The 26,377-nt window shown below is 38.3% G+C and overlaps 1 protein-coding gene across 3 annotated transcripts; it reads left to right on the forward strand.

The window, feature by feature from the left end:
* The first annotated feature begins 1,105 nt into the window (after nt 1-1,105).
* On the forward strand, nt 1,106-26,086 carry LOC121947904 (long-chain-fatty-acid--CoA ligase 1-like). 3 transcript variants are annotated; one of them, XM_042493088.1, is made up of 21 exons: nt 1,106-1,169; nt 9,080-9,470; nt 12,319-12,433; nt 12,612-12,676; nt 13,892-13,993; nt 14,967-15,066; nt 15,175-15,350; nt 16,043-16,075; nt 16,183-16,234; nt 16,429-16,502; nt 17,709-17,786; nt 18,346-18,480; nt 18,718-18,852; nt 20,204-20,299; nt 20,537-20,609; nt 20,737-20,825; nt 20,903-21,019; nt 21,191-21,334; nt 23,129-23,233; nt 24,648-24,719; nt 24,844-26,085. In XM_042493088.1, the coding sequence occupies exons 2-21, from the start codon at nt 9,276-9,278 to the stop codon at nt 24,982-24,984; spliced, it is 2,097 nt and encodes a 698-aa protein (XP_042349022.1). In that variant the 5' UTR covers nt 1,106-1,169; nt 9,080-9,275; the 3' UTR covers nt 24,985-26,085. The 3 variants fall into 3 exon arrangements, with proteins under 3 accessions (XP_042349022.1, XP_042349021.1, XP_042349023.1); XM_042493087.1 differs by lacking the exon at nt 1,106-1,169 and adding an exon at nt 4,919-5,020; XM_042493089.1 differs by lacking the exon at nt 1,106-1,169 and having other exon boundaries at nt 9,267-9,470; nt 24,844-26,086.
* Nucleotides 26,087-26,377: the final 291 nt, after the last annotated feature.

Genomic DNA, 26,377 nt, shown 5'->3' on the forward strand with positions numbered 1-26,377 from the left:
CACTCACAGCACTAACCTTTAAATTTAATCAGTTTCAGCTGTCACAATTATTTACCAGCAGTCCAGTTGACATCAGAATGAATTTATAGGAAAACAAAGATTAAAACATTAATAACAGTCATATTCAAATGTGAGTGTAACACTTCCAGTGAGTTTAAAAACATTTAGTATTGTTTAAAACTTTAAAACAACCAACTATTTGACGAACATAGGGAGATTAATCTTAATTTACTGCACTGTTGGTAACCCTTGTTATTAAAATGTACATATGACGGAAATGAATACATTATTGCACAGTGAGTAATGAAGTAGTTTTCATTGTTTTTATGTGAACGATCGGTCATTCATCATTGCAGAATTGTTTCTTATCTTATTCTTATCAAAATTAAGATTTGGGGATTTAAGTCTCCCATTCTGCCAGCAGATGGAGCTAAAAAGGTGCACATTGAAGCAAAGGGGGACTGTGCCTCAAGCGATAAAGCAGAAATGTGCTCAGGTCATTCCAGGTGCGACGTTACTCCAAACAGAGACAGGACAAAAACAACTAGTGCGCTCCACTATGCGGAAGCACCAACCACACTGGCTGGACTGACGAGTTGTGAGACCTTGCCATTGAAACTGCAGACCAGATTTATAATTGTGTCCTTACTTTGTTGACAGTACAACAAATGTTGCATCGTGGCATGCCCTCATGATGAGTCCAGATTGATGAAAAACATGTATGGTTTTTAGTTTGAGCTATAATTGAATTTTGACCACAATGAAGCAGTCAATGCATGGTCAGTGAGGGCTGGAACAAAGCCAAGCCTTTCACTAAGTACTACCATCGCCTCATTCATGCGCTCCATTAGATGACCGGAAATAAGGCAATTCTGCTTTCAAAATGTAATGCAAAGGAAATACTAAAATTGTTAAACCATCATAAGACAATCCTGAAAGACCGCAGTTGTATTTAGTTAAACATCAAAAATAAATATTAAATTATATTATATTTAATACACTTATGCTTTCTTAAAGTTGTGCTCTTTAAAAGTGTACGCCTCAGGAAGTTGTGTATAAAGAACGAATTTTATTTTGAAACTTTAGTTCGGAAGTTGTAATTTTTCTTAACACTAAAATTAGGTGCGCGTGGTCAAGAGCAAGAAGACAGAAAGATCTGCTGCTAACAGGTGGGAAAGTACTTTAAACAAGCTCGATATTGTTGTTTTATTGATTTTAACCCAATAAATAGTTAGTTTAGTAGTTTGCTATACCGTATGCTTAGCAATAAAGTGTAATAACATGACGTAAGCGTGAGAAAATGATGCACGTTAGATCCGCTCGAGCTCTAAGCAAAGATGTGGCAGATAAATCATAGATGGTTAATGGGAAAACGTGCATAACTGTGACAGAAAAGCTTACGCAGTTGTCTCGTAAGTTTTGTCGTATGCGTTTCATTCAACGTTACACATTTTACCCACTTTATGAATGTTTCCAATGGTCTTCTTTCACTAAGAAAGGCGACACCGCGGAGCAAACCAGTTATAGTTGACATTTAGTTGATGGAGGCTACGCGAGGTGACTGGCTGTACGTCACAGTGGCTTCAATATGTTGATTTATTCTGTATGAATTGTTTCAACTTTTCGGAAAACTTCAATTGAGTTTGCCATTAACTTCACTTTCTCTGCAGTTTGGTGTTGTAACGGTTCATATTTGACGTTACGCTCCAGCCTTTGCTGTCAGAGGGTTAGGCTGGAGTAAAGGGGGGAGATATGTCTCCCGAGAGTTAAATGAGGACAAGAGTGATCAATGTCCAGTCAAGTGAGATTAAGTTTAAAGTCCATCGTTAAAGAGATTTTAGATTAACGTCCGCTTGTGTTCGTGTGTATTTTGTGGTTTGCATTAATGCTGTACAGATAAAATAATATTCTGCAGAGAAAGCGGTATGCACAGGAAACATGAGGCAGGTGGACAGAGACTGTAAACATGACTGCTAGGGTCTAGAGGCACAGTGCAGGTTTTGAGGTGAAAGGTGACTTGTCTCTGATTGGCCGGCTCCATCAACCCACCCTTCTTTCATTGGTTCCTTGGTATACTCTTTCGTGCCCCCCTTTAGCTCTCCTTGGTGGCGCTCGTTATGGACACCGGTGCACTCAGGCCGGGGTGGTGATGCACTAACCGCTTAAATAAAGCATGCCAAGTGCTTCTGACAAACCACAGAAATGCAGAAAATCATGCATCTACAAGTAAACATCTGTTTTTGTGCTGAAGTCTTAGGCCACAAAAGATTTCTTGTCTACTGATAACCAATATTTGCAACCGATATGCATTTACAGTAATTTGGAATAAAACAAACTCCAACATAAATCTTTGTTTAAATGCCTTTAGCAACTGTTTAATCAAAACTGAAACTTTCGACATCAAATAATTTGTCTTATTTAGAAAGTCAAGTGAAAATCTACATTAAAAAAAAGAATAAATAGTTTTTTAATGCTGACACTTTTTTCACTTCTACAATAAAACACCAAAAACGTCAGAACAAAGTGTCTTCTTCAGACTGACGTAAGTATCCAATGTGAAACATGGATTTGTACAACCAGAACAAAATGTAACTCAAACAATCAATATTGAGCTTTGGACATGCTTTGATTGCAACCTGATGTAAATACACCAGAAGATTAGCATTGTAAATCTAATAGTCTGCCCAAGAGAGTTCAAGACATGCTGAGTTAATGGAGGTCACACTAAATATTTGCCATTTGTATTTTGGTAAAGAGACTGCTGAAAAATAAATATGTATGATCAGTATCATACATATCAAAGTTTAAGGTGGCCTGGACCTTTGCACAGTACTGTAGATTATGCAGTAGCAGTATAGTATTTTACTTGAAGTGTTGCAGCAATATAAGACCTGTCTTCCAACATGAGGGAAATGATGGGGTTCAAGCTTTTTTGACCTCTAGTTCACACCATAGTGTGCATACCATGGATTTGTGTGTTGTAACATGGAGTTGCTGAAAAATATCTATTTGTCTTTTTAAAAAAAAAAAAAAAAAATTCAAAGTGCATTACTGATTTTGGTATTTGCTGATTCTAATGAAGCTTCACTGACAGAGGAAGTATTCAGAACATTTACTGAAGTATTAATACCCTAACATTAGTGAAAGATATGCATTCAAAATCATACAGCAGTGAAAGCACAGAAGTAATGGCAGCAAAATGTACTTAAAGTATTAAATACTACTACCAGTAAGTGATATATTATCATGTAATATGTGACATCAATAGATTGGCTATAGTGATGCATTAATGTGTAAACAGCATTTTACTGATGTGAAGTGGAGCTAGTTAAAACTACTTACAGCACTTGGACTGTTTAGTCCAGTTTATGAAGTCCAAATAAATGTAGTGGAGGAGACATAATTATTGAGACAGGCCTAAAAAGAAGTGTAAAGTAGTATGGAATGGAAATACTCAAGTTACTCAAGTACTTTAGAATTGTCTTAAAGTACAATACTTGAGTAAATGTACTTCGTTACTTTCACCATTATGCAGTCATCCCCTTTGTTGTTTTAATCCAAAAAATGTTCCTCATTGGCATGATGGTATTGGCATACAGTAATACCACAGCACTGAGCAAGTATTGACATAAGCTCAGAGTTAACTCTGACCATTGTTCAAGTGACACAAAAAATATGTAATTAGTCAACAATCAAGATACAAAAGAAAGGATCATTTCCCCTGTTACCTGTTTGATAATGCAATCATTTATAGAGCAAATGCAACAGGAAAAGTAATCCTTTTCTTTTCCTTAAGCCCTCACTCACTTGCTCACTCAGCAGATCCACTGACTGATTGAGTTATGTTATTTATATCACACCATAGTTTCATACCTGAAACAAAAGTTCATATCTGGTGATAGTGTTGTATCAAAAGGGAAATATATCTACGTTCAAAATTTCCAGTTTTCCACAAGGTCCCAAACAAAATCTTAATTCTACATCATTGTAAATGCATGTGTATTTAGAGCTAAAACAAATAAGTTGGATTACAGATTGATAGAAAATAAGTCTGCAACTTTTTTTGGATAATAGATGAATTGTTTAAATAATTTCTCAAGCAAATCCTGTAAAAGTCACCAGTTCCAGCTTCTCTATTGTTAAGATTTGCTGCATTTTGGTCATATGTGACAATTAACTGAATATCTTTGGGTTTGGATGTGTGGCTCAGACAAAACAAGCAATATGAAGATGCTACCTTGCGATTTAGGTAATTATAATATGCATTTTTCAGTATTTGGGCACATTTTTATGGATGAGTCAATTAATTAATGAAGCATAGATGCAATATGGAAGAAACAACAGTATGTGCCGTGACTTAATGAGTCAACAGGGCAGCTTCCTCTCTGTTCTGTAGTTTTTCCCTTTGATCAGCGTTTGTCTCACTCTGTCTAATCATCTCGGCTGCCCACACAGGGGTCAGAGGTCACTGGGAGAAAGGTGAGGGCACCAAGCAACTGCTTGAACTTGTTAGCTTTTGCAAGACACCCAGTTCGGCAAGCCTGTTCATGTCTAATAGAATCAGAGGATACAGACGAGTAAAATAACCAAAGTGCACGGATGCTCAGTGGAGTGTTGCGGTGTTAAATATGTGATGTATTTTATTGTGCTTGTACCAGCAGTCAGAAAGTTCCATAACTCACAATGATTTGGTTCCCCAACTTTTACTATCTCATTGATCTTGTCTTCAGTTCACTGATTTTTTTACATCAAGTCTTTAATCACACTGACTGTCTCGCAACAACCAGCCAGTCAGAGCCCTCCCTGGTGCCGGTCTGACCTTTGATTGGTAGATTAGTTGAGGTTACACATCCACAGAAGCAGCGTGAGTGTTTGGTGCCAGCAGTATATCTGTTCCTTCCTCTTTGTGAGAGCAGAGTGCCGGTTGCTGTAGCAGCAGAAACAACAGCATTCCCAGGGTTCTTGGATGTGCAGCTGAAATAAGAAAGCCACTGTGTGACGTGGCTGCTCTCTGTTACAGGTCAGTGGGGTAGAAATTCAAAAAGAAATAGAACAGTACACTGGCATATAGACATAGCTCTTTGGTGATCTTGTCATCTTTCTGTGTGCAGTTATTGAAATCTATGCCAAAGTGCTAGCCTATATGGCGGTATGGCCAAAAGTTTGTATCAGGATATTGTTTTGTAATTCAAATATCATGCTCTTTTTGTTTGTTTATGTGTTTTTTTCAGGAGTGGGCCTTAAATGTTAGTTTACACTGACCTTCTGTCAAGAGTACATTATAAAACATACTCAGAGATTCTCCAGTTGACAATTCCATCAGAATTTTAATTTAAAGGTCAAGATTTGTTTGAATTTTGGATTGGAACTTTTTTTCTATTACTGAAGGTTATGCCATTGATAGTCTATTGGGTCTTGATTCTTAAAGATCTAAAAGATCCAGTAGAATATAGGGTTTTATGCCCTTTTTTAAAAAAATCTTCTTTAAAAAGATAGACTACATGGTATTACATGTGATAGAACAACCATATGGCAATAATTAATATAGAATTTATTTAAAACATAATGACAGTTACTTATTTCACCAATGGTGCAGCGGTATGCCAGTTTCAAGGCATATCATGATATGAAAATTGGTCATTCAGTGTACATTTGCTTACATTTGCTTGCTTGAAAAAACTACAACGAACAAAGAATCTGGCCCTTGTTTTAGTAATTTTCTAAAGGGAGAGCTTTGACATATTTGCACAGTTTTGAAAAAAATGGTTTCAGATATCAGTTTTAGAAATTAAGTGTTTGTTTAACCCAAAAAAATTCTTATATTTTAATGTCTTTTAAGGACCATTGGTACTGTTAATAACAATAATAAATGTGTAAGACCATACTATGAAACTGCAATATGTTCTTTGTCATCAGGGTTGGAAATCAACTTTGTTGTCTACCTACCAATGTGGCTGCTGGTAGATTCCAAAATCTATTAGCCACTCAATAGACTGCTATTGTTTTTTTGTTTTGTTTTTTTGGCTGGGTGAAGCAAATCTAGAAGCCACTTGCATATTTTACCAGCATTTGGCTGGTGGCTGGTGCTAATTTCCAGCCCTGACTGTCGTACCCAAAAAATCTTGTACTGTTGCAACCCCAGTCAACTGAACAAAATGCAAACCAGTGGTGTAGTGGTAGTTGATGAGGTGGGTGTACTACTTGGTATACTCGGTAGGTTGCTGAGGAGGAAGTGGGTTTACTCTACTGTATATTCCAATGACTAGATTATGTTGGGATAGAAAAGATTGCTTAAAAAATTTATTAAAAAAGTAACAGTGGCACAGATGTTGCATTAGGCTGTGCAACATTAGATCAATTAGAGTTCTCTCTTTAAGAAGCTATATATCATTGTTAACAATTTAATAAAAAAAATAAATAAACCAAGAAGATTTATGTGAATTGACTCTTTCTGCCTTTTGCATGCAAACGTTCATCATCAGTGAATATTCAGGTCAACAAATTGAAGAATGACAGACGCAGAGTAGCACTCCCTCACTTATGGATGACTGATTTGATTTTCTAAGCTTTGGTGTCAAAGTTAAGTTCATCAGTACAACTTGGTCTTGATGTGATCACTGTGTTGTGCCTCAGTTTGTATTGTTAATTTATAATCTGGGCCTAAGGTCGCTGTCTTCGTCCTCAGGGTTCACACCGAGGTGGACTGTCGCTGTCTCTGTCCCCTAAAGACCTCAGACTCTGTTTCTAATCTGTTTATTCTTAAACACCTCCTCCCGTCTGTCACCTCGTCAGTGTGTTCACAACACTCAGAGTCTCATTCCCCAGCTGCTTAACAGAAACACACACCATGGGAACAAGACACCCACTGAACTTGTCCTCAGAGAATCTGTTGAATATATGATATAAGATCTAATTATACTGCAATATGAGCCCCTGTTATTATTCTATAAAAGCGCAGCAGCACAAGTCAGCTGAGGTCTCTGTACTTGGCAGTAGACTGTAGAGACACAGTTTTGCTGGTGGTTGAGTTTATCTGTACAAATGCTTTCTTTAAGGAATTAAAGGAATGAAAAGGAAGGAATGTTAAGGAATGAAAAAAAGCAGTAATGTATTGGTACACAAAGTCCTGTTTTACTGCTTGAACTCAGAACTAAAAGCAGTTAGCCAATGTAAACATAAACTGCATTCCACCAATCAAGATCAGGCTTGTTGCGGCTCCCACACCTGCCCAAAATGTGGAATCTGTCCATGTCAATGTGGAATTTTAAAGGTGTAACACATTAACCTACAAGGGGCACAAATTTAGTTTAAAAATAAAGCCCTTGCTTGCACTATGTGTCCAAAGCTGGTTCCTTTAACTGTCCACAACTGAAAGGCCCTGCAAACATTTTTTCCCCTAAACTGGCTTCTTACAGTGACAGGTGGAGTCGTACATGAACACAAGAGGTTCTGTCAAAGTTACTTGATTATTTTGCACAACAGATTTCACTTTGAGAAAAGCGATGTCACCTTCTTTAACCCACAAAATTTAGCAATATTTGCATCAAATACAACCCACAGAGTCCTGATGCAGCAGATTAGCTGAATGTTAGGCCCTTTTTGCACAGGGATGGCGCTATAGGTCTGCTACAAAGTCTCTTCTTCATGTCTCCTTTGCATTTTTACACAGAACCGATCCATGACGGCATTGTGACGGTCCAGTGTGTGATTTTAGACAGCATACTGGCATCGTAGAACCAAAAGAGGCGTGACGGACATGCGTCTAACACAACAATGTCTGCCTCTAGGGTGACATATAACGTGTGTCTGCAGGGATTTAATGAAAGAAAAAAAAACCCACTCTGGAATAACATGTCAATAACAATCATTTACCGTCCCTGTTATATGGTGGCTGATCACTTTGTCTGCTTGGAGGGTATGAAGCTCCCAAGCCTCATTGTTTTCCCAATTTTCCTACGTTTTCGGCTGCTCTTCTTCCTTTTTGAGTTAGCTGTTAACTGATGCTAATTGCTTTTAAAATCCCCGCAGTGGGTCTCAAACATGACATGCATCAAAAATGTCACTCATGTCCCATTGTCTTGTCCTGCTGGCTGTCTCATTTACACAGACCTTGATTTGGTGCTGTTACTATCTCTGATGCTGACTTGGAGGTGAGACAACTCTGTCACCCCATTCAGTGATTGTCCAGAGCGATGAAGCGGAATTACGGCATGATGTTCCCACCTTGAACAGGCAGTGTAAAAGGGGCTTTTGAGTCCTTAAACTGTAAAAAACAAGACCCATGGATATGGTTTTCTTTTTTAATACTTTTAACTTTGATTGGGGCTCCAGAATTCTAATTTGGGCACTTTTTCTTCTCTGGAGTGTGATTCCAGTATTAACTGTGTCTATCCATTGTATTGGGTTAGCAACAAATTTCTAAAAGATGGATATGTAAAGTGTCAGCAGGTAAAGGTAGCTGGTGGGTCAATTCGTCCACCACTTTGTTCCTGAATGAAATATCTCAACAACCACTGCCACCATCAGATTGACACTGGTGGATTTGTTCTAGTAAATCATTGATGGTTTCGTGTGAAATTTTCCACAAACATGCATGTTTCATTGAGGGTAAATTTTAGTAGCTTTGGTGATCCTCTGGCTTTTAATCTAGCTCCAACAGTTTATCAGTGCTGTATGACATACTTATGTATAGTCGGTCTATTACATACAGTGGCTGGAGGTCAACGTGCTCCTGGTTTGCAGAAACAGATGGGGTTTATATAATATATATATATATATATATATATATATATATATATATGATTTGGGACTTGAGACTGGAGTGCAAATACTTGAGACATACTTATGACTTGCAACAACTTTGTCCCATTTCTGAAGTCTCGGGATACAACTGCACGTATGCTCTTAATAAGCAGGGAAGATGTAACTCATCACAGTATAAACAAACCCAAAATGACAGATGTGTTTTCTTGGTGGCTAAAAGAAACAAACCTCTAAAAATTCCGAATCAGAAATACTTGGAGTGTTAACTTTTTAAATGTAACCAAATGAATGACCTATCTCCTTTTCCTCTTTCTAGGTCCCGGCCTGATCAGCTTCACTATACACACACTCCTTTCAGTAACACACACTCTTAATCTCAGCTCAGGGTTAACAGAAGCTGCACCGTTTTATCAAACACAACCAACCCGTCATTCATCTGTCACTTTCCATATCACACACACAATAACTGGTACGCATTCCACACACTCGCCTTTTAGTTCATCATTAGCATCATGCTGAGCCAGGAGTTCCTGCAGAAGCTGAGGTTGCTAGATCTGGATGATCTCAGACAGTATTTCAGGGGTCTCTCCGCCCCCATGTTGGTCAGCATGGGTGCAGTGGCTGCTGCGACAACATACTACCTGGCAACACGGCCCAAAGCCCTCCCACCGCTCTGCGACTACCGCATGCAGTCAATTGAGATCCCGGTGAGTTGATGGTCTCTCTGTCTGAGTCAAGTATCTAAAAAGGTCGCAGGTTAAGATAAACAGACTTTAAAACAGCAGCAATAGTTACTGATAAGGTGATAATGTGCAGGTCTCAGCATGTTTAATTCCACACACTGTAGTCATGCTGTTGCTGATAGAATGAACAGAATGTAAACTCTTATGAAACTTGAGATGTTGCCAGAACCAAAGCAGAATAATTATGTTGATTCATGCAGCGTCACATACATGATTAATCTCACTTTCCTGCTACCTTTTACTGTAACAACAGTTACAGACACCTTCACTATGGGCACCTGCTGTGGTGGACAAAGTATAGATCTATATATATATCTATTACTTGAGTAAAGATACTGCTGGTCAGATATAACTCCAGTATAAGTAAAAGTTGCTTACTCAAATTATTACTTGAGTTAAAGTAGCAGAGTACATTCTTTTAAAATACCTAACATAACAAAAGGACCACCACTGTCATTTTCATTTTTTTTATAAATTAAAAAAAGCAAGCTTAACATCCCTGTTATACACCTGTAGATTTTTCACTGTTAAAACTCAACTCAACTAGATAGAAGAATCTTACTAAAATTCTTTGAATTAACAACTCTTCCTTGATGACCTCTCCTCTCTACCTGTCTCCTGACAGCATATGCACGAGGTAGAGGTACAGAAACACCACTGTGACAAACAACCTCTCAGAAATGCATAATCAGAGTTTACGGATTTTACATTTTAGAAAAGAAAAAAAATCTATTCCTGGCTTCAAAGTAAATGTAATGAGTAGCGAAAGCCTTCATAGAAATGTAGTGGAATCAATAGAACAATATTTGACAGTTAAATGTAGTCAAAAGAATAAATTAAAAAAAAAACCAAAAACTTAAGTTAAGTACAGATACTCAAATACTGAAGTTAAGTACTGTACTAATGTGCACGCATCACTTGATTAAGCAACAACTGCATACCCACAGTAGCAACCATGACCTCAACAGATCGACTGTTCATGTGTGTGACTTGACTTCATCACCTCATTTCACTGTTGGCCCCACCCTTTTTTCATAAAGGCACTCTAATTACACACCAGTCGAAACAGTCAAAAGCCCTGAGGAAACGTCTACAAACTGGTACAGTAGTAACTAGACTAGCCTCTAGATTCAGTTTTTCAACCCAATTCAAGGGCAAAAGCAGGCCAAGACCCCGTTTTGTCACAGCCCATGCTTAGTTAGCTGATTACACAGGATGTTAAGTGTTGTTTTACTCACAAATAAGGCAAAGCTAACTTGATAAGTGCATCTCTATTCTGAGATGCCAGCTTAAAGGGATAGTTGGGATATTTTGAAAAGAAGTTTTATGGGGCACTTATGCATAGACAGCATATTACAAGCAGTAGTTTGCCGTTGACATGCCCGAAGAGGAGCAGGTTGGAGTCCAACATGGAAGTTAAGCAATCTACTGCTGTGGAGCGGTCAGCAGCAAAATATCATTTAATCACAAAAAACCCATCCCACCTAAACAAATCAATATCTATTTAAGTCTATCCTACATTGAGAATGTTTCTACTGCTTTAACTTGATATCAGACAGCAATTTCCAACAAGAAAATGAGGCCGTTTTCTCTCTCTCTCTCTTTAAAACCAGACTCCATTGAGGGAAACAGTGATTTAACATTGGAGAGCGCAGGAGCTGCTGGACTACCGCTGCCTCAATCACTTAGTTTGTTTTCGTTATTGTGTGACTTTGACGTTTCAAATGGTAAGTTTAGATTCACCAAAGTCACACAATAACACAAACTAACTGATTGAAGCAGCAGTAGACCAGCAGCTCCTGTGTTCAGCGAGCTAAAATGTTTTTTGTCAGTGGAATTTGGCAGCCTTGATAAGCTGAAGCCATCAAGAGCTTCGCTGTCAAAATGGGCTGTCTGATGAGAAAGTAAAGTGGAGAAAACACTCTCAGGATAGCGTACAGTTCTTATAATGCAGTTTTTTTTTAAGGTGGGACTGTTTTAGGTAACTTTTTTATGTAATAAACTGACTATTGTGAGTAACCCACACAACCATACTTCAAACAGTCAGAAACGTCCCTTTAAGTTGCTTTCTAGCACAGGTGCAAAACAACAGGTCACATGACAGTAAGAGGAGCATAGATGGAGAGACCTACACAGGTGGCAGTTGAAAAGAGCAGACGTTAGGGAACACCTAAATACACTGTAATAACATCACTAATGAATTGTAGGCCAACAGGAATGCACAAAGTGTGTGTGCGTGTGTCTGTGCATGTGATCAAGAAGAATGGTTTTGTTCGTTCCATTTAGCTGCACAAAGTCAGACACATGATGTCTGTGCAGTTAAACAGGTTCTAGCTCTTAATCTTGAGTTGTTCAGCAACTGAATATATCTATTTGGGATTTATGGCATGGTTTTTAAGGTCTTAAACTTGAGTAAATCACTGCTAAACTTCTGAACTAAATGTATTTCATTTTTTATGTGAAAGTAGCTCCCTTTTGTTTTTGTAACAGCCAGTACTACATTATTGCATTAATATATATATATCTGTTAGTTATCAATACACATTTTGACATGTGGCAAAACATAAGTAAAAGACAAAACAGCATGAAATATGTCTTCATAACTGTAGACCCCTAAACCCGATAAAGCACACATGTGGACTACATTTTAAAAAAATCAAGGTTTTTGATGTTTCAGCATTATTTCTCAGCACATTTTACAGTATGTTTGTAAATGAAATGTCTGCCCAAGAGTCAAGAGACTGAAACTGAGTTTGGCATTACTCAAGTATCAGTCATATGTTTCATAACCCAAGTTTGTTTCTTTTATCAGGGCGGAGAGTTGGCACGCCAATCAGCTCTGCAGAGCGGTGATGGTCCCATCACATATTTCTACGATGATGCCAAAACAATGTACGAGTTCTTCCTCAGAGGTGTTCGAATCTCTGGTGAGTCACAAACACTTTATTATATCATCTGAGTGTGTATATTTTTTATTCTGAGTAACTCAAGAGCCTGTCAGCCTTGGTGTTGACCACAAGGTACACCAGCCTTTCCTCATTCATGGGTTTAAACATCATGTCATGTTTTATTCCCTCCCTCTGCCGCTCTCCTTTTATCCTCTAGATAATGGTCCTTGTCTGGGCTCCAGGAAACCAAAACAGCCCTATGAATGGATGTCCTACAGAGAGGTAAGAGTAGCCATGAGCAGCTCACCCTATAAAAACATTGTAGCCTCCGGTTTGACTGCAGTAAAGCTAAAAGGTGCAGGCATCACAAACTTGTGAAAAGTGAATGACATTGTGGGGCAAATACAACCTGCATGTGTTTGGGTTTAATTTCTGAAGTAGCTTTTTTAATGAATTACATGTCACGTGCACTGGAACTAAAGGGACATTACAACAGTTTAACACATAAATTTTAGTTAACTTGACTATCTAAGCCAGTATAAAAGTTGTCTGATGTGTTTGTTGGCTCTGAAGAAGTTAGGCCAAGTCTGAAAAATGTCCCTGATGATATCATCAAGGTTATCTAAGCTTGAGCTGAGAATCTACATATTTATAACTAAAGTCCTGCATTACAAGCTAGGATTGTGAAGTTTAAAAGTGATGGGCATTTATGAACCAGAGAGTCTTCTGGAAAAAATGCTACTGAGGTGGATTAAGGAAAGTCTAGGATCCAGTGTTTGTGTAGTTTGATACACACTAGGCAGTAAAAGTCAGGATATCTCGGCCTCTGCTGCATAGATTGTGACCATTCAAAAAATGTCCTGGGTGAGTCCCTCAACTTCATGGAGCAGCAATATGAAATTGATTAACTCCTTCTTTAAGTGTGAGTTTATTAGATTATAGCTCTCATTACTGTCATTTAGGCTCCAGAGGTTGTGTTCTTTAATACAGCAGGACTGCAAAAGTAACAAGGTAATATTTAAATCAACTATCGGTAACATGTTGCCTTAATAACCAAGTCTCTGTTGTTTTGATGTAAAGCAAGAGGTTGTCAAACAAACAAAATAAAGAGGCTTTACTTGATAATTGAACTTGATTGTCTGCTAATTCAGGTTGTGTGTTACAGACATAATGGCGGTTAATGCCATTAATGGAGGTAATCTTAGCAGTTGCATTCGCTTAGTTTGACTGTACATGATTTTCAGCTATGTATAATATTCCTTAAAAATTTCTATACAGATTTTAAATGAAGTTTTGGTGACTTTAAAGTGGCTGTTAGACATTTAAAATTAGTTGTCTGTCACTGATAGTAAAACAAATTCAGATTCAACACTGTTGGTGAAATATTAATGAAATCATCCAGTACCACCTGAGAGAACACATAGTATTATTATAATAAGGTAAAAAAAAGCTCAGCTTGTGTGTTTGTTTATTGATGTTTGTGTATGTTTGTGTTAGGTAATGGAGCGCACAGAGAATCTGGGTTCAGCATTTCTTCACAAAGGACACTCCAAGACCACTGACCCACACATTGGCATCTTCTCTCAGAACAGACCTGAGGTACCCATACACGCACCCTTTACCTATAAGGCCTGATGACTGTGTGTCCAATTTGCATCAAAATCACACTCACTCAGTCTCTGACTGATAACTTAGCTTTTCCAAGGATATTATTTTTCACGATGCCAACTGTGAATAAATGCCAAATAACCTGTTTAGAAATCAGAGAACTCTAGAAATTTAGAACATTATTATTTAGTATTCAAATACTCCAAAAATGGCTGTTTGTACATCCATGGGTTCATTGCAGACAGGAACTCCAGAAAGCTAATTAAGCATACCTTTTTGTGCCAGTTTGCCAAAAAAGGTCAAAAGAAGCAGGTCTCAAGATATGGGGTACAGTGTATATCACTGAACCCATGGAATCATACTTTCTGTGGACATTCTTCAAAGCATTATGAGACCTGCAATTCCAGACCTCAAAGCAGGACTATACTCATTGTAGAAGTAAGGCAAAGAATAATAATAGGGATCACAAATCCATTAATATGAACTGTTTTTAGTTTGCACCAGAAATATTTTTTTTGACATCACTATAGTTCATAATGTCACATCAAGTGGTTCTTATATTCCTGGAACACTGACACTTTACTCTTATCCATTCTTTAACAGATATTTGCCCATGATAAAAACTTATAGACCCTAAAACATTTTTCCTTACAGAAACTGCAGTTAGACGTGTAGTAAAACTCATATTTCTGGGTATTATTCTGAAAATAACATTAGCATATGGCATGTCTGGCTGATACATGTAGGGGATCTGTAAAAGAGCCTGTAAATCAAGAGAGAGAAAACACAGCAAAAAAGCCAAAAGCTTAATGCTTTGAGGTAAATTTCAAATTTTAAACATAAAGCAGTTCTTTCAGTTCCGCAGCCTTTTTTGTATCTTCAGTGATTTTTTCAATTTCATTTCTGTGTAAAGGGATTACCCTGTAATGCTTATTTGTTTGTTTGTGTGTGGGTGTGTGTGTAGTGGACCATTAGTGAGCTGGCGTGTTACACCTATTCTCTGGTGTCAGTCCCTCTGTATGACACACTGGGAACAGAAGCCATCCAATACATTATAGACAAAGGTAAACCATGACAGCATCAATACATACACTTTAATGTCCTTATAAGTCAGTGCTGCTGCTAGTAAAGAACTGTATGTGACTCAGTCTGTCTGCACGATGTTTCTGCAGCTTCCATCTCGACGATAGTGTGCGACGTGGTGGATAAAGTCAACCTGGTGCTGAACTGTGTTAAGGACAGGGAACACTCTGTGAAAACCATCGTGCTCATGGAGACCCCCAGTGACGAGCTGGTCAGCAGGGGGCAACAGGCTGGAATCCACATCCTCAGCCTGCAGGAGATGGAGGTCAGCAGGCAGCTTTTGTTACCACGTATTAGGTTCTCCGTCCATCTGTCTGTCCCATTCTCATGAACAAAATATCGCAAAAACAGCCCGAGAATGTTTTTTCTAATTTGGCTCTGTTAGTCTCTGTGATAAACTACAGATTTTGGTGGTCAAAGGTCAAGATCACTGTGACCTTGCGTCCATCTCACTTTCACTCTCCTGATATCTCAACACCTTGAAGGGATCTCTTTAAATATGGCACAGACATAAAGGCGTACTTTCAGTGCCTTCTTTTGTATATTCAGGGATTTTTGTGTATTTTTTTGTAATTAATTTGGAAATCTTTTGAATTGTTGTTTGCTCAACAATTTTGGCTTTTGTTCTTTGGTTATTTTGCTCTAACCCTTCATTTTCGTTCTTGTTTTTGGTTTTATTACTTGTTTTTTTCTTTCTCTTTGCATTGTTAATTTTTTTATTTTTACCTTGCTGTAGTGTTTTTTGCTTTGCCACCTTGTGCTTACTTTCTTTTTTAAATTGTCTGATATAATTTCAGTTTATATTTCTTGTTTTCTTTACTTGCTAGTTTTCTTGTGTTGTCTTTATTCATTTTTTTTCATTTTTAGATTTTCTTTAGTACATGTGTTCTTGTCATTTTCTCTGTCACTTTATCCTCCTCATAAAGGCTTCATTAACGTGCTTTTCTTATTGCTCAGGCAATCGGGAAGTCCAACCATCGCCAACCAGTGGTAAGTGCACACTGCCCTGTAAATTACCTGTTAACAGTCAACACATAAATAATGTGATGTTGTGTGTTTTGTGGCACTGTTTGACCATGGCACTGAAATCCCTGCAGCCTCCACAACCTGACGACCTGGCTCTCATCTGCTTCACCAGTGGAACAACAGGTGATGCACACACACACACATAAACACACATGCGCACACAAACACAAACACAAACACACACACACACACACACACACACACACAGAGAGAGTGAATTGTACCCAATAAAATTTCCATGAGTATCAGAAATATATACCAAATGTACAGTTATCTCTAAAGGTGCATATTTGTGCTTTGCGTGTTTGTTCTTTCAGGAAACCCAAAGGGAGCTATGTTAACGCATAAGAATATTGTGTCGAACTGCTCAGCCTTCATCAAACTGACAGAGGTGAGGTGTTGATCAAACACTTGAACTGCAAAAGTTATAGTGAAAAGTGAAAAGAAGACTTTAGCGTTTGTAATATGCGGAGAGCCTAAAGTCCTGAAAGGTGATGCTTTTATTTTGTGTGCACAGGGTATTGTTATCTTGTAGGAACAAAATATAGAAATATCACCTTTTGGGAGGGAAGGGCTCTATAGTAATACAACAATTTTTAAAATTTAAATCTAGTAAAAGTAGGTTTCCTTCTCTGCCTTTCTGGACATTTTTTTAAAATGAACAATCAAACATGATATTAAACAAGAGATAACTAACTTAATACAGGGACACTAGACAAGAACGTGTGAAAAATGAATCACACTGTCTTTTATAGCTGTAACTGATATACTTAAATTTTGAAGGAGAAACCAGAAATTAAAATGTGAATCTAAGAAAGGAGGAACTCAGATTGGTCATCATAAATGCACGTTTTCTTTGGAACGTGAATGCAATAGGTCAAGAAAATAGAATTTCTTCAAATTCAGCACCAACATCCTGTTTGATTCGAGGATGAACAGATTCGATTTTGGTTGTCAAAGGTCAAGGACAAGGTGTGCTGGTCATTGTCTCACTCTTGTAAATGCAATATCTCCAGAAGGCCCTGAGTGAATTTCTTTAAATTTGGCGCACACGTCCACTTAGACTCAAGGATGAACTGATTAGAATTTGGTGTTCAGAGTTTAATGTGACCTCAAAAAACGAATTACATTAATGTCCAATAGAATAAAATTATGACGTATTAGGGATGCACAATAATATCGGCATTTCATCGGTATTGAGAGATATTGGCCTCAAAATGAAACATGGGAATCAGCCAACATGCCGATCACTGCTGATATCAAAAATGGTTTTATTTTGTTTTTTAGTTATTTTTTTAATTGTCAAAGTGACACAGTATCAGTATTTGTTTGTAAAATAAGGGGCTTTGATAAACTTCATCCTCTTCTCTCCAGTCTTACATTCAGACCACCTCAGATGATGTCATGCTGTCTTTTCTGCCTCTGGCTCACATGTTTGAGAGGATGGTGGAGGTACAAACAACACTGATAGCTTTCCCTTCCTGTCTGTGTGTCCCCCTGTCTGTCTGTCTGGGTCATGTCCATTGATGTGTGTTTGTACAACTGTGTGTCCCTGTCTGTGTGTTTGTATTCCTGTCTGTGTATGCACCCGTTTTAGGTCTCCTGTCCAATGTCTCCCAGTGATGTCCATATTTCCTTCCTGCCCTTGGCTCATATGTTTGAGAGGCTAGTACAGGTAATGTATGTTCCCTTAGTTCCCATAGTTTCCCTTTGTTAAACACAGATTGATAGTCCTATAATCCTGGTGTGTTAACCTCGCTTATTAATGGTTATGGTGACCTCTTTTAACCCTTTGATACCTGAATCGACATCAGTTTTCTTGTGCTCTGTTCAGACACCTTTCACAATCATTTAAACCTTTGAAACCTGAACAAATTTTTAAAGAGAGAATTACCTGAAAATTAGCTTTTCAAATAAGAGAGAGAAAAAAATCATAAAACAAAGGGAATATATCCAGAATGTTGTTATTATTATTTTTTTTTTATTTTTGTAACTTTATTTTAGCACCTTTTTTAAGCCGTTTCCATGTGTGTGGGTTTCTGTACTTTTCTTTTTTTTGTGTGTGATTATTTTCACTTTATTGTTTTTGTAACTTTTTACACATATCTAGCTGATACTGGGGGCATTTCTCATTAAGTTGCTCATTGCCTTCTTTCCTTGTTTTTGAAAGAAATCAAGCCAACTTGCTGAGGTTTCAAACTTTCCCCTCTGTCACTTTCTGGTATTGCTGACAGGCACTGATGATTGTTCAGGGAGCCAAGATCGGCTTTTTCCAGGGAGATATCCGTCTGCTTTCAGACGACCTGAACACGCTGAGGCCTACTGTGTTCCCTGTGGTACCCCGACTGCTAAACAGAATGTATGATAAGGTATGTGCGCATGATGATGATGATGATGATGATGATGATGATGATAGCGATAGCCTTATAAAAAGGAGTGTTAGCTTAGAGTTATGGCAGTGCACATGCTTCTGAATCTCTGACCTTGCTCATATTAACATTTTAAGCCAGTGTTACTTAAGAGCTTGTGAATGTTTAAGATGTCACCATGAAAGCATGTAATGCTCCTAGTAGTTATGGTGAGCCTTGGTTTGTGTGTCTTTGTAGATTTTGGGGCAGGCCAACACCACTTTGAAGCGCTGGCTGCTGAATTTTGCCTACCGTAGGAAGGAGGCAGAGATGAAGAAAGGCATCATGAGGAGAGACAGTATCTGGGATCGACTCATCTTCCAGAAGGTCCAGGTACGCAGAACCAGAACAGTTGAAGGGGACCTATTGGCCCAAATATGTTTACAAGTTTTAATGTTCAAAAAACACTTCATTTTCCTCACACCGTTTGCGGTGGAACACCCACGTGATAGCTTTAGGCCAGAGTGAGATTGGTTGGGGTTATGGTGAGGATGTCAGGACAAGCTAGTCAGAGACAGAGCAGGGCAAAGACAAGGAATGACTCTTAAAGAGTATAGCGGCACTTTCTGCTGTTAAACATCACCAATATGAATCTTCTAAACACAACCAGACATGTTCCAGCAGGAATAAAATCCAAAATTGAGGAGAAAATAAATACATCAGCACCAAGATTACATGTTTCCGTGATGTTAGCATGAAGCTACATGTAGCAGTGTAATGTAATGCAAACACTTGCAATAGTGTGCCTGGAGCAGATGACCATATAAAGAAATCTGTCATGAGGCGGGATCAGCTTGTATCCACAGTAGAAGAAAACATGTTGGAAATAGAGTATTCAGAATGGTCTGAAGCCAGGGCTTTTTGCTCTCAAGGATCACTTTTATATAAGTTTACCTCCTTATTTTAAAATTTGGCCATTTTTAACATTATATAAATGACAGAAAATTGGGAAAATCATAATAGGTCCCTTTGAAACTCCTAATATGTCACTGTATACTTAAGTGTGACATGTTCAGGGATATTTTGCACTTGGGCTGGTTGATAAATCAAATTAATTCGATAGACTTTTTTTTCTTTTTTTTGGCATAACGTGCTCAGTGGTTTTGTAGTGGTTAGCACTCTCGCCTCACAACAAGAGCGTTGTGGGTTTAAACCTGCCAGCCAGCTGGGGCCTTTCTGTGTGGAGTTACTTCCCATGTTAGTGTGACTTTTCTCTAGGTTCTCTGGTGCCCCCCCCCCCCCCCCCCCCCCCCCCCCCCCCACAGCCCAAAGACATGCAGGCTCGGTTAATTGGGGACTTAAAATTCCCGTAGGTGTCCATAATATTTTAGAGTAATGTTTCTTAAATAAACAGTGGGTTAGCAGGTCCTTGAAAAGTAGTTGTATTTACAATGCAGTCTTAATTTGAATATTTAGTGGCTAACTGAAAATAAAATACTGTGTAAAGCGTGTAAAGAGTTTCAAATGCCTTTTTACAGAAGTAATGTATTAATATCCAGAGAGCACACAATAAATAATGAACAACAGCCTTTACTAAAAGCAATTTAAAGGGTTCAAGCATGAAGGACATACACATTATGTGGCATTTTAGGATTTTTAGATCTGGTTGAGGGATTTTTCTTTTACATGAATTCGTTATAGAGGTGACTGATGATGATGACTTTTGATGTGCTGCCATCTACAGGCCAGCCTTGGAGGTCGCGTGCGTCTCATACTAACCGGTGCTGCTCCCATCTCTCCTACTGTCCTCACCTTCATCAGAGCTGCAATGGGCTGTCAGGTAACACAAACATGCACAAGATGACTTAAGTCTCACATATTAATCCTGTCTCTTATTATTGCCTTCCCTGGAATCCTGCAAAGCATGACAGCAGGTGATGTGAAGAAACACTGTAATCATTTCCTTTTCCAAACTCCTCTGCTTCCACATTTTACATTGCATCAACTTATGCTTGTAGTAGCATATATAATGTATAATATAATAATTCTAACCATAGTTTTTTGTTCTCTGTCTCAGTTCTATGAAGGCTATGGACAGACGGAGTGTACTGCTGGATGCACCATGACCATGCCCGGTGAATGGAATGCAGGTAAAGATAAGCAAAGCTGCTTTACATAACTTTTTCTTTTAACTTACAGCATGTAGCTTAACCTTGTAAGATATGAACTGACTAAAACTCAGCCTTGCAAGAAATAAACCTGACTTAATGTCTGCAGGTCATGTTGGCGCTCCTCTGCCCTGTAACACAATCAAATTGGTAGATGTGCCTGAGATGAACTACCTGGCTGTGAACGGAGAAGGAGAGGTAAAACACAAAGACACTTTGCCTTTTATACATGTTATGATGGTGCACATCATTCATACATATGTGTGTTTTTTCAGGTGTGTGTGAAGGGTCCCAACGTGTTCCAGGGCTATCTGAAGGACCCTGAGAGGACTGCGGAGGCTATCGATGCAGATGGATGGCTTCACACTGGAGACATTGGAAAATGGCTTCCTGTAGGTTCATTTATTGGTTGAATTTAACATCACATTTTTTTATCCACCTCACTTTGTTCGTGCCAACTTGACTGCCATTTCTTTCAAACAAAGTTTGTTACATTTTACTTCTCATAAAATTCTGTACTTCTTACAGCTTGTTGTATAAAATGTAATATTGTGTTTTGACAGAATGGCACACTGAAGATCATGGACAGAAAGAAGCACATCTTTAAGCTGGCGCAGGGGGAGTACATTGCTCCTGAGAAGATCGAGAATATCTACATTAGGTGCGATGCAGTGGCACAGGTCTTTGTGCATGGAGACAGTCTGCAGGTAGGTGGAGGAAATTTAGAGTGTGTGTGTTTCTGTCGTAGATGTGTGTGGTGTATTATTCCCTCTTAAGCTCTAATTGAGTAGAATGCTAGGCTTACAGATTTTTAGGGCTTTCACATCAGGGTCTCAGGTGCAGATCAAAGTGTTCTTGGCCCCAAAGTCCAGTTTGTTGGATCAGTGTGAACACTGTGTTCCATACTTGGCCACAGTACGCTGATCTGTACTCAAATCCGTTCATTTGTACTCCGGTATTTTACACACCAAGCGCACCAACTGTACAAAAACATATAGGTAGACTGCTGCTGCAAGTCGGTTACCTCTTACTCTTCTAGTTTGCTACAATGAGTTATTAAAAGTGTCTTAATTTAACCCATAGGGACTGTTTGATGCATTTTACGCACTTTTCATTCTTCATTTTGTGATAATTTGGCAGTGTTCTTGCACATGGCACACAAATCAAATACACAGTGTAAACAAAACTGCAAAAAAATGCACCATTACAAAAAAACCCCATTCAAACTGCAATGTTTGATCCCACAGCCATCAAAATATAAAAACATGCATTATATTATTTCTGGGTGTCATTCTAGGCTTTTGCCTTTGAATTTGTAATTTTTACTACTATGCGCAGAGCAATACAAGTGTGTGCAATATGAAAGTGGGCCCTAAGGGTTAATAGGGTTAAAATCTTGGATCAGACAGCAGCATAGCCTAATGCAAACAAACCCAGCAAGAGGCAGCTCAGCATCACAACATCAGCTGCTCCTCTCTGGCCAGCGGCAGAGCTTTGCCTCGCCGGTCCCCACTCATGATGGTCCTCTGGGCAGCAGTGTCCGTCTGCACCACATTTTCTTCACTGTAGCACAAAAAAAATGTCACATAGATGATGACTCAAGTATACTGTGGTCCAGAACAACATAACCAGTGTAAAAAGTTGAGCAGCGGATGAGTGGAGAGGGGGATCAATCCTGCTCAACATGGTACAAATCAGCGTACCTAATATGCTTCTTCTGACCTCTGATCCTTTTTTCAAAACTTCAGTGTCTCAGTTAGGGCTTCTCATTTAGGGCAATAATCATGATCAGAATTATCATTCTCAGTGTTGTAAACATAATTAACACAATTTCTCATTGACTCAAACGGGGTTCCCATGGTCGTCGAAAACCAGGAAAAGTAGTGGAATTTCACAAACACATTCTGCAGGCCTGGAAAAGTCATGAAATTAGTAAAAACTATTGAAAGTTTTAGAAATGTTGTGGAATTTTGTTCTGTGTAATGGAATTTTTACAGTACTTTTCCGTGGATAATGTCCATGTTATGCGACACAGCGGCAAATTCACTTTATGTAGCTGTCGACATATTGTGTGTGTGTGTGTGTGTGTGTGTGTGTGTTTGAGACGTTTTGTTAGCTATCACGTTCAGTTTCTTCTTCTTCATGTGATCCATCTCTCCCTCCATGCCTGCCTGATGAAATTATGTTATAAGAGACTTCAATTCCAATATAATTAAAAAATGCTGGGCATGAATGAATAATATATTCTGTAAATGTAAACATGGTACAAAAGGAGAAGAAGGAGTGCGCTGGATTCACAACACAAGACAAAACAAGAGCATCATTGCAAAACGGAATGCGGCACAATAATCGTTTATCTCGATTATCATGTTTCCAGAATTGTTGGAAGCCAAAACCTTCTTGGGCAATTAAATCTGATTTATCGCCCAGCCCTACTCTCAGTGGGATTTGTTGTTTCCTTCCTGCTGTATTTAACCTGTATGCTTTGTGTTTGTCTCCAGGCGTGTCTGGTAGCAGTGGTGGTTCCTGACCCTGACTTCCTGTCTGGCTGGGCCAAGAGGACCCTGGGACTGGAGGGCAGCTATCAGGAACTATGTGGCAAAGCGGTAATACTTTACAGACTTTGGTTACAGTAAACGGTGGAATTCAAACTCAAATATATTTATTGTCATGATATGAAATGAAATACCAGCGCCAGACGAGCCTCCCACCAAAACTGAAGCAGTTGTAACACCTGAACGATTGTTGCGGAGTGTGTGAAAAGTGTTTATCAAGCAGAGTAATAATCTACTGAAATAAGACAAATCATGGATCGCTATGTTTCTGTGTGAAAATATTAACTTTTATCTAATTATTAGTTAAATAACACCAGTTTTTAAATACATTCAAAAGACCACATTTGCACCATGATAGGTGACATTGATACAGGGGTACTTCAGGTCATCTGATAGAGCTGTTGGGGAACATCAGCCAGAGACACTAATGCGATACATGTGTTACCTCAAGAAAACAAGTCCGTTTTTCAAGACAAATGATCGTCATCTTGAAATTAGACCTATTGTTTTATCGAAAATCAACATAAATTAAATCGCCATCCAGAGAACACAAGCATTTTAACCTTAAGATAACAAAAAAAATTATGTTTTGATCTGAAGATTATAGCAATTAGAAAAAATATATGTGCAAGCATGGCCATTCTCTACTTACGTACATAATTGTAAAAATCGCCTTGAATGAGAAATAAGTACTCTGACTAAACTGTTTCTGTTCTTTTTTTTTCTTTAATAGAAGTAAGATGATAACGGAAGGCGAGAATAGCTGTGCTTGCATATTCTTTTTTTTAATGCCGTTATCTCAAGATCAAGAATTAATTATTTTGTTATCCCTGACCATTATGACAGTGATTTTGGGAGCTAAAATCAAGTGTGAGCAAATTAACTAGATACTCATTTTCGAGTTCTTTTTACTTATCCTTTGATCTCAAGAAAACAAGTCGTTGATCTCATCAGAATCAGTAATCAGAATTTTGTTTTATCTAGAATCAAACTAAAATAACCTTTTATCAAAAGAACACACGCATGGTTATCAGGAGATAACAAAATAATTTACTTGTGATCTTGACGTAATGACAAGAATAATGGCAAGCTCGGCTGTTCTCTGCTTCTGTACATATTGTTTATGCCTTGAATGAGAAACTAAAAATTTAGACTACATTGCTTTTGTAAGATTTTTTTTCCTTTACGTGAAAGTAACATGATTACAGAGGCTAGGAACCACTGTGCTTGCAGGTAGTTTTTTAATGCTGTTATTTGAGATCAGGAGTTAATTCTTTTGTTATCCCCAACTGTTATGACTGTGATATTGAAGGCTGAAATCAATGTGATGCGATGTGTTGCCTTGAATGAGAAAGTAGAAGCTTAAACTAACATTGATTAGTAGAAAATGCCCATGGACCAAGTATTAATTGAAAGAGCTTTTGACATCATTATTCTGAGGCATGTCTCCTTCCTGTCTGTTCAGGAAGTCAAGGCAGCCATCTTGGAGGACATGGTGCGACTGGGCAAGGAAGGAGGCCTCAAGTCGTTTGAGCAGGTAAAAACACTCGCACGTAATAATTCAGTCAAGGTTTGAAGTATACTTTACATCAGCTGTCTCTGTAGACTTTCAACTGTTCTTCCAAAGGTGCTAACAGCCTGCCGACATGTGTGTCCTTTAGGTGAAGGCCATCTACGTCCACACCGAGCTGTTCTCGATCGAGAACGGCCTGCTCACTCCAACACTGAAGGCCAAGAGGACCGAACTGCGGCAACACTTTAGATCTCAGATAGAGGAGCTGTACGCTGGGATCAAGCTGTAAAAGGAGAGACAGGGAGCAAAATGGAATAACAGACACTTAAGTTCTAACAAAGTGTGTTTTTAGAGAAAGAGAAATGGTAAAGCACACATGGCGGAGCAAATGAAGAGGTCCTGTCATCAGCCTGTTTGGTCCTTATGGTCAGTAACACGACAAACAACAGGAACAGGACCGGATGTAGCGTTTAACGGAAATTTAAATCAGAGCATTTAGAACAAAATTGATGACCTATAGGAGCTACGGTAGAGAATACAAGACCTCTTAAGGTCTAGAGTAGATTTTATTCTTAAAATAAACGTGTCTATGATAAAATATTCTATGTACAGTACAAATTCTGCAATTATGTTTTGATTCTAATCAGCTTTTTTGTGATAGCGTCACCATTAAGGGTGTTTTAAAGGGAAACTATTAAAGTGCAGCTTTGACATCTCAGGACTTTAGTGTCGAGAACCACACAGTACGTCATACACACACACACACACACACACACACAATTTTAACTTCAAGACGTGTACCACTAAAACGGGTTTACTGAGGGACAAATGTTGGATCAGGAGCCATATTGATCACTGCAACCCAAACAGCTCCACGCTATAATATAAAGTTTCAGGTCTTTGATGAGAGTGTTTTTGTCAAATGTTATTTTAACTAAGATTTTCAAGTTTGTTCTGTAGAAAGTTGAAATCTACAATGGTTACCGAGATTCTTTCAGGTCCTTAAATCTTGTAATGAAATAAGCTTGGGTCCAGTTAGGACACCGGGAACCAGCTGAGTAAGCCATCTTAAAGGTCATGTAAACAAAGCAAACTGTAAACAAGGGATTTTGGTGCTAAAGAATAGAAAGGGAAAAGGGAAATGGTTTCAATGTTTTAATTTATTTATGATGTTAACATAAGGGGAAAGAGTTGTTGAAGGCATCTGTTTTCTTAAGTTATTTCATCATGCTGTCGTAGGGTGAAACTATTCATTTAAAAATGACATTGACTAAATGACATCCTTTTGAATGTTTATGGTTTTAAGTTAATGAAAGTACATTTGAATGTGGACTTGCTATAACTGTTTTTACTGTCATTTCAGATTTGTTTTGTAAAAACTGTAATTAAAAATCATCAAAAGAGCTGTGAGATGCCATGTCTTTTTGCCTTCATGAGGGCTGTATTTATGGGAAAAACGCTTTTAGATATGTCATTTGATCTGTCTGGTTATTTATGAGGCCATATATATATATATATATATATATCCGTGATTACAAAGATCAACGACAGTACAAACTGAACCCTTTCGCTCTCCGTAGGGGCGACATTTACCGAATCCGTACGGGAGGGATACTTTTTACAAATCTTCAGTGCAAATGTTTAATTTGACTAAACTATATCCATACTATATCGCCTTAAAA

This window comes from Plectropomus leopardus, chromosome 9, assembly GCF_008729295.1.
Source record: "Plectropomus leopardus isolate mb chromosome 9, YSFRI_Pleo_2.0, whole genome shotgun sequence".
NCBI classification, from domain to species: domain Eukaryota; kingdom Metazoa; phylum Chordata; class Actinopteri; order Perciformes; family Serranidae; genus Plectropomus; species Plectropomus leopardus.

Excerpts from the sequence above, each read along its gene's own strand:
- LOC121947904 (XM_042493088.1), top strand. The coding sequence starts at position 9,276 with ATGCTGAGCCAGGAGTTCCTGCAGAAGCTGAGGTTGCTAGATCTGGAT. Across the intron at positions 18,853-20,203 it reads TCATCTTCCAGAAGGTCCAG|GCCAGCCTTGGAGGTCGCGT; the intron begins GTACGCAGAACC and ends TGCCATCTACAG. Across the intron at positions 21,020-21,190 it reads ACATTGGAAAATGGCTTCCT|AATGGCACACTGAAGATCAT; the intron begins GTAGGTTCATTT and ends GTGTTTTGACAG.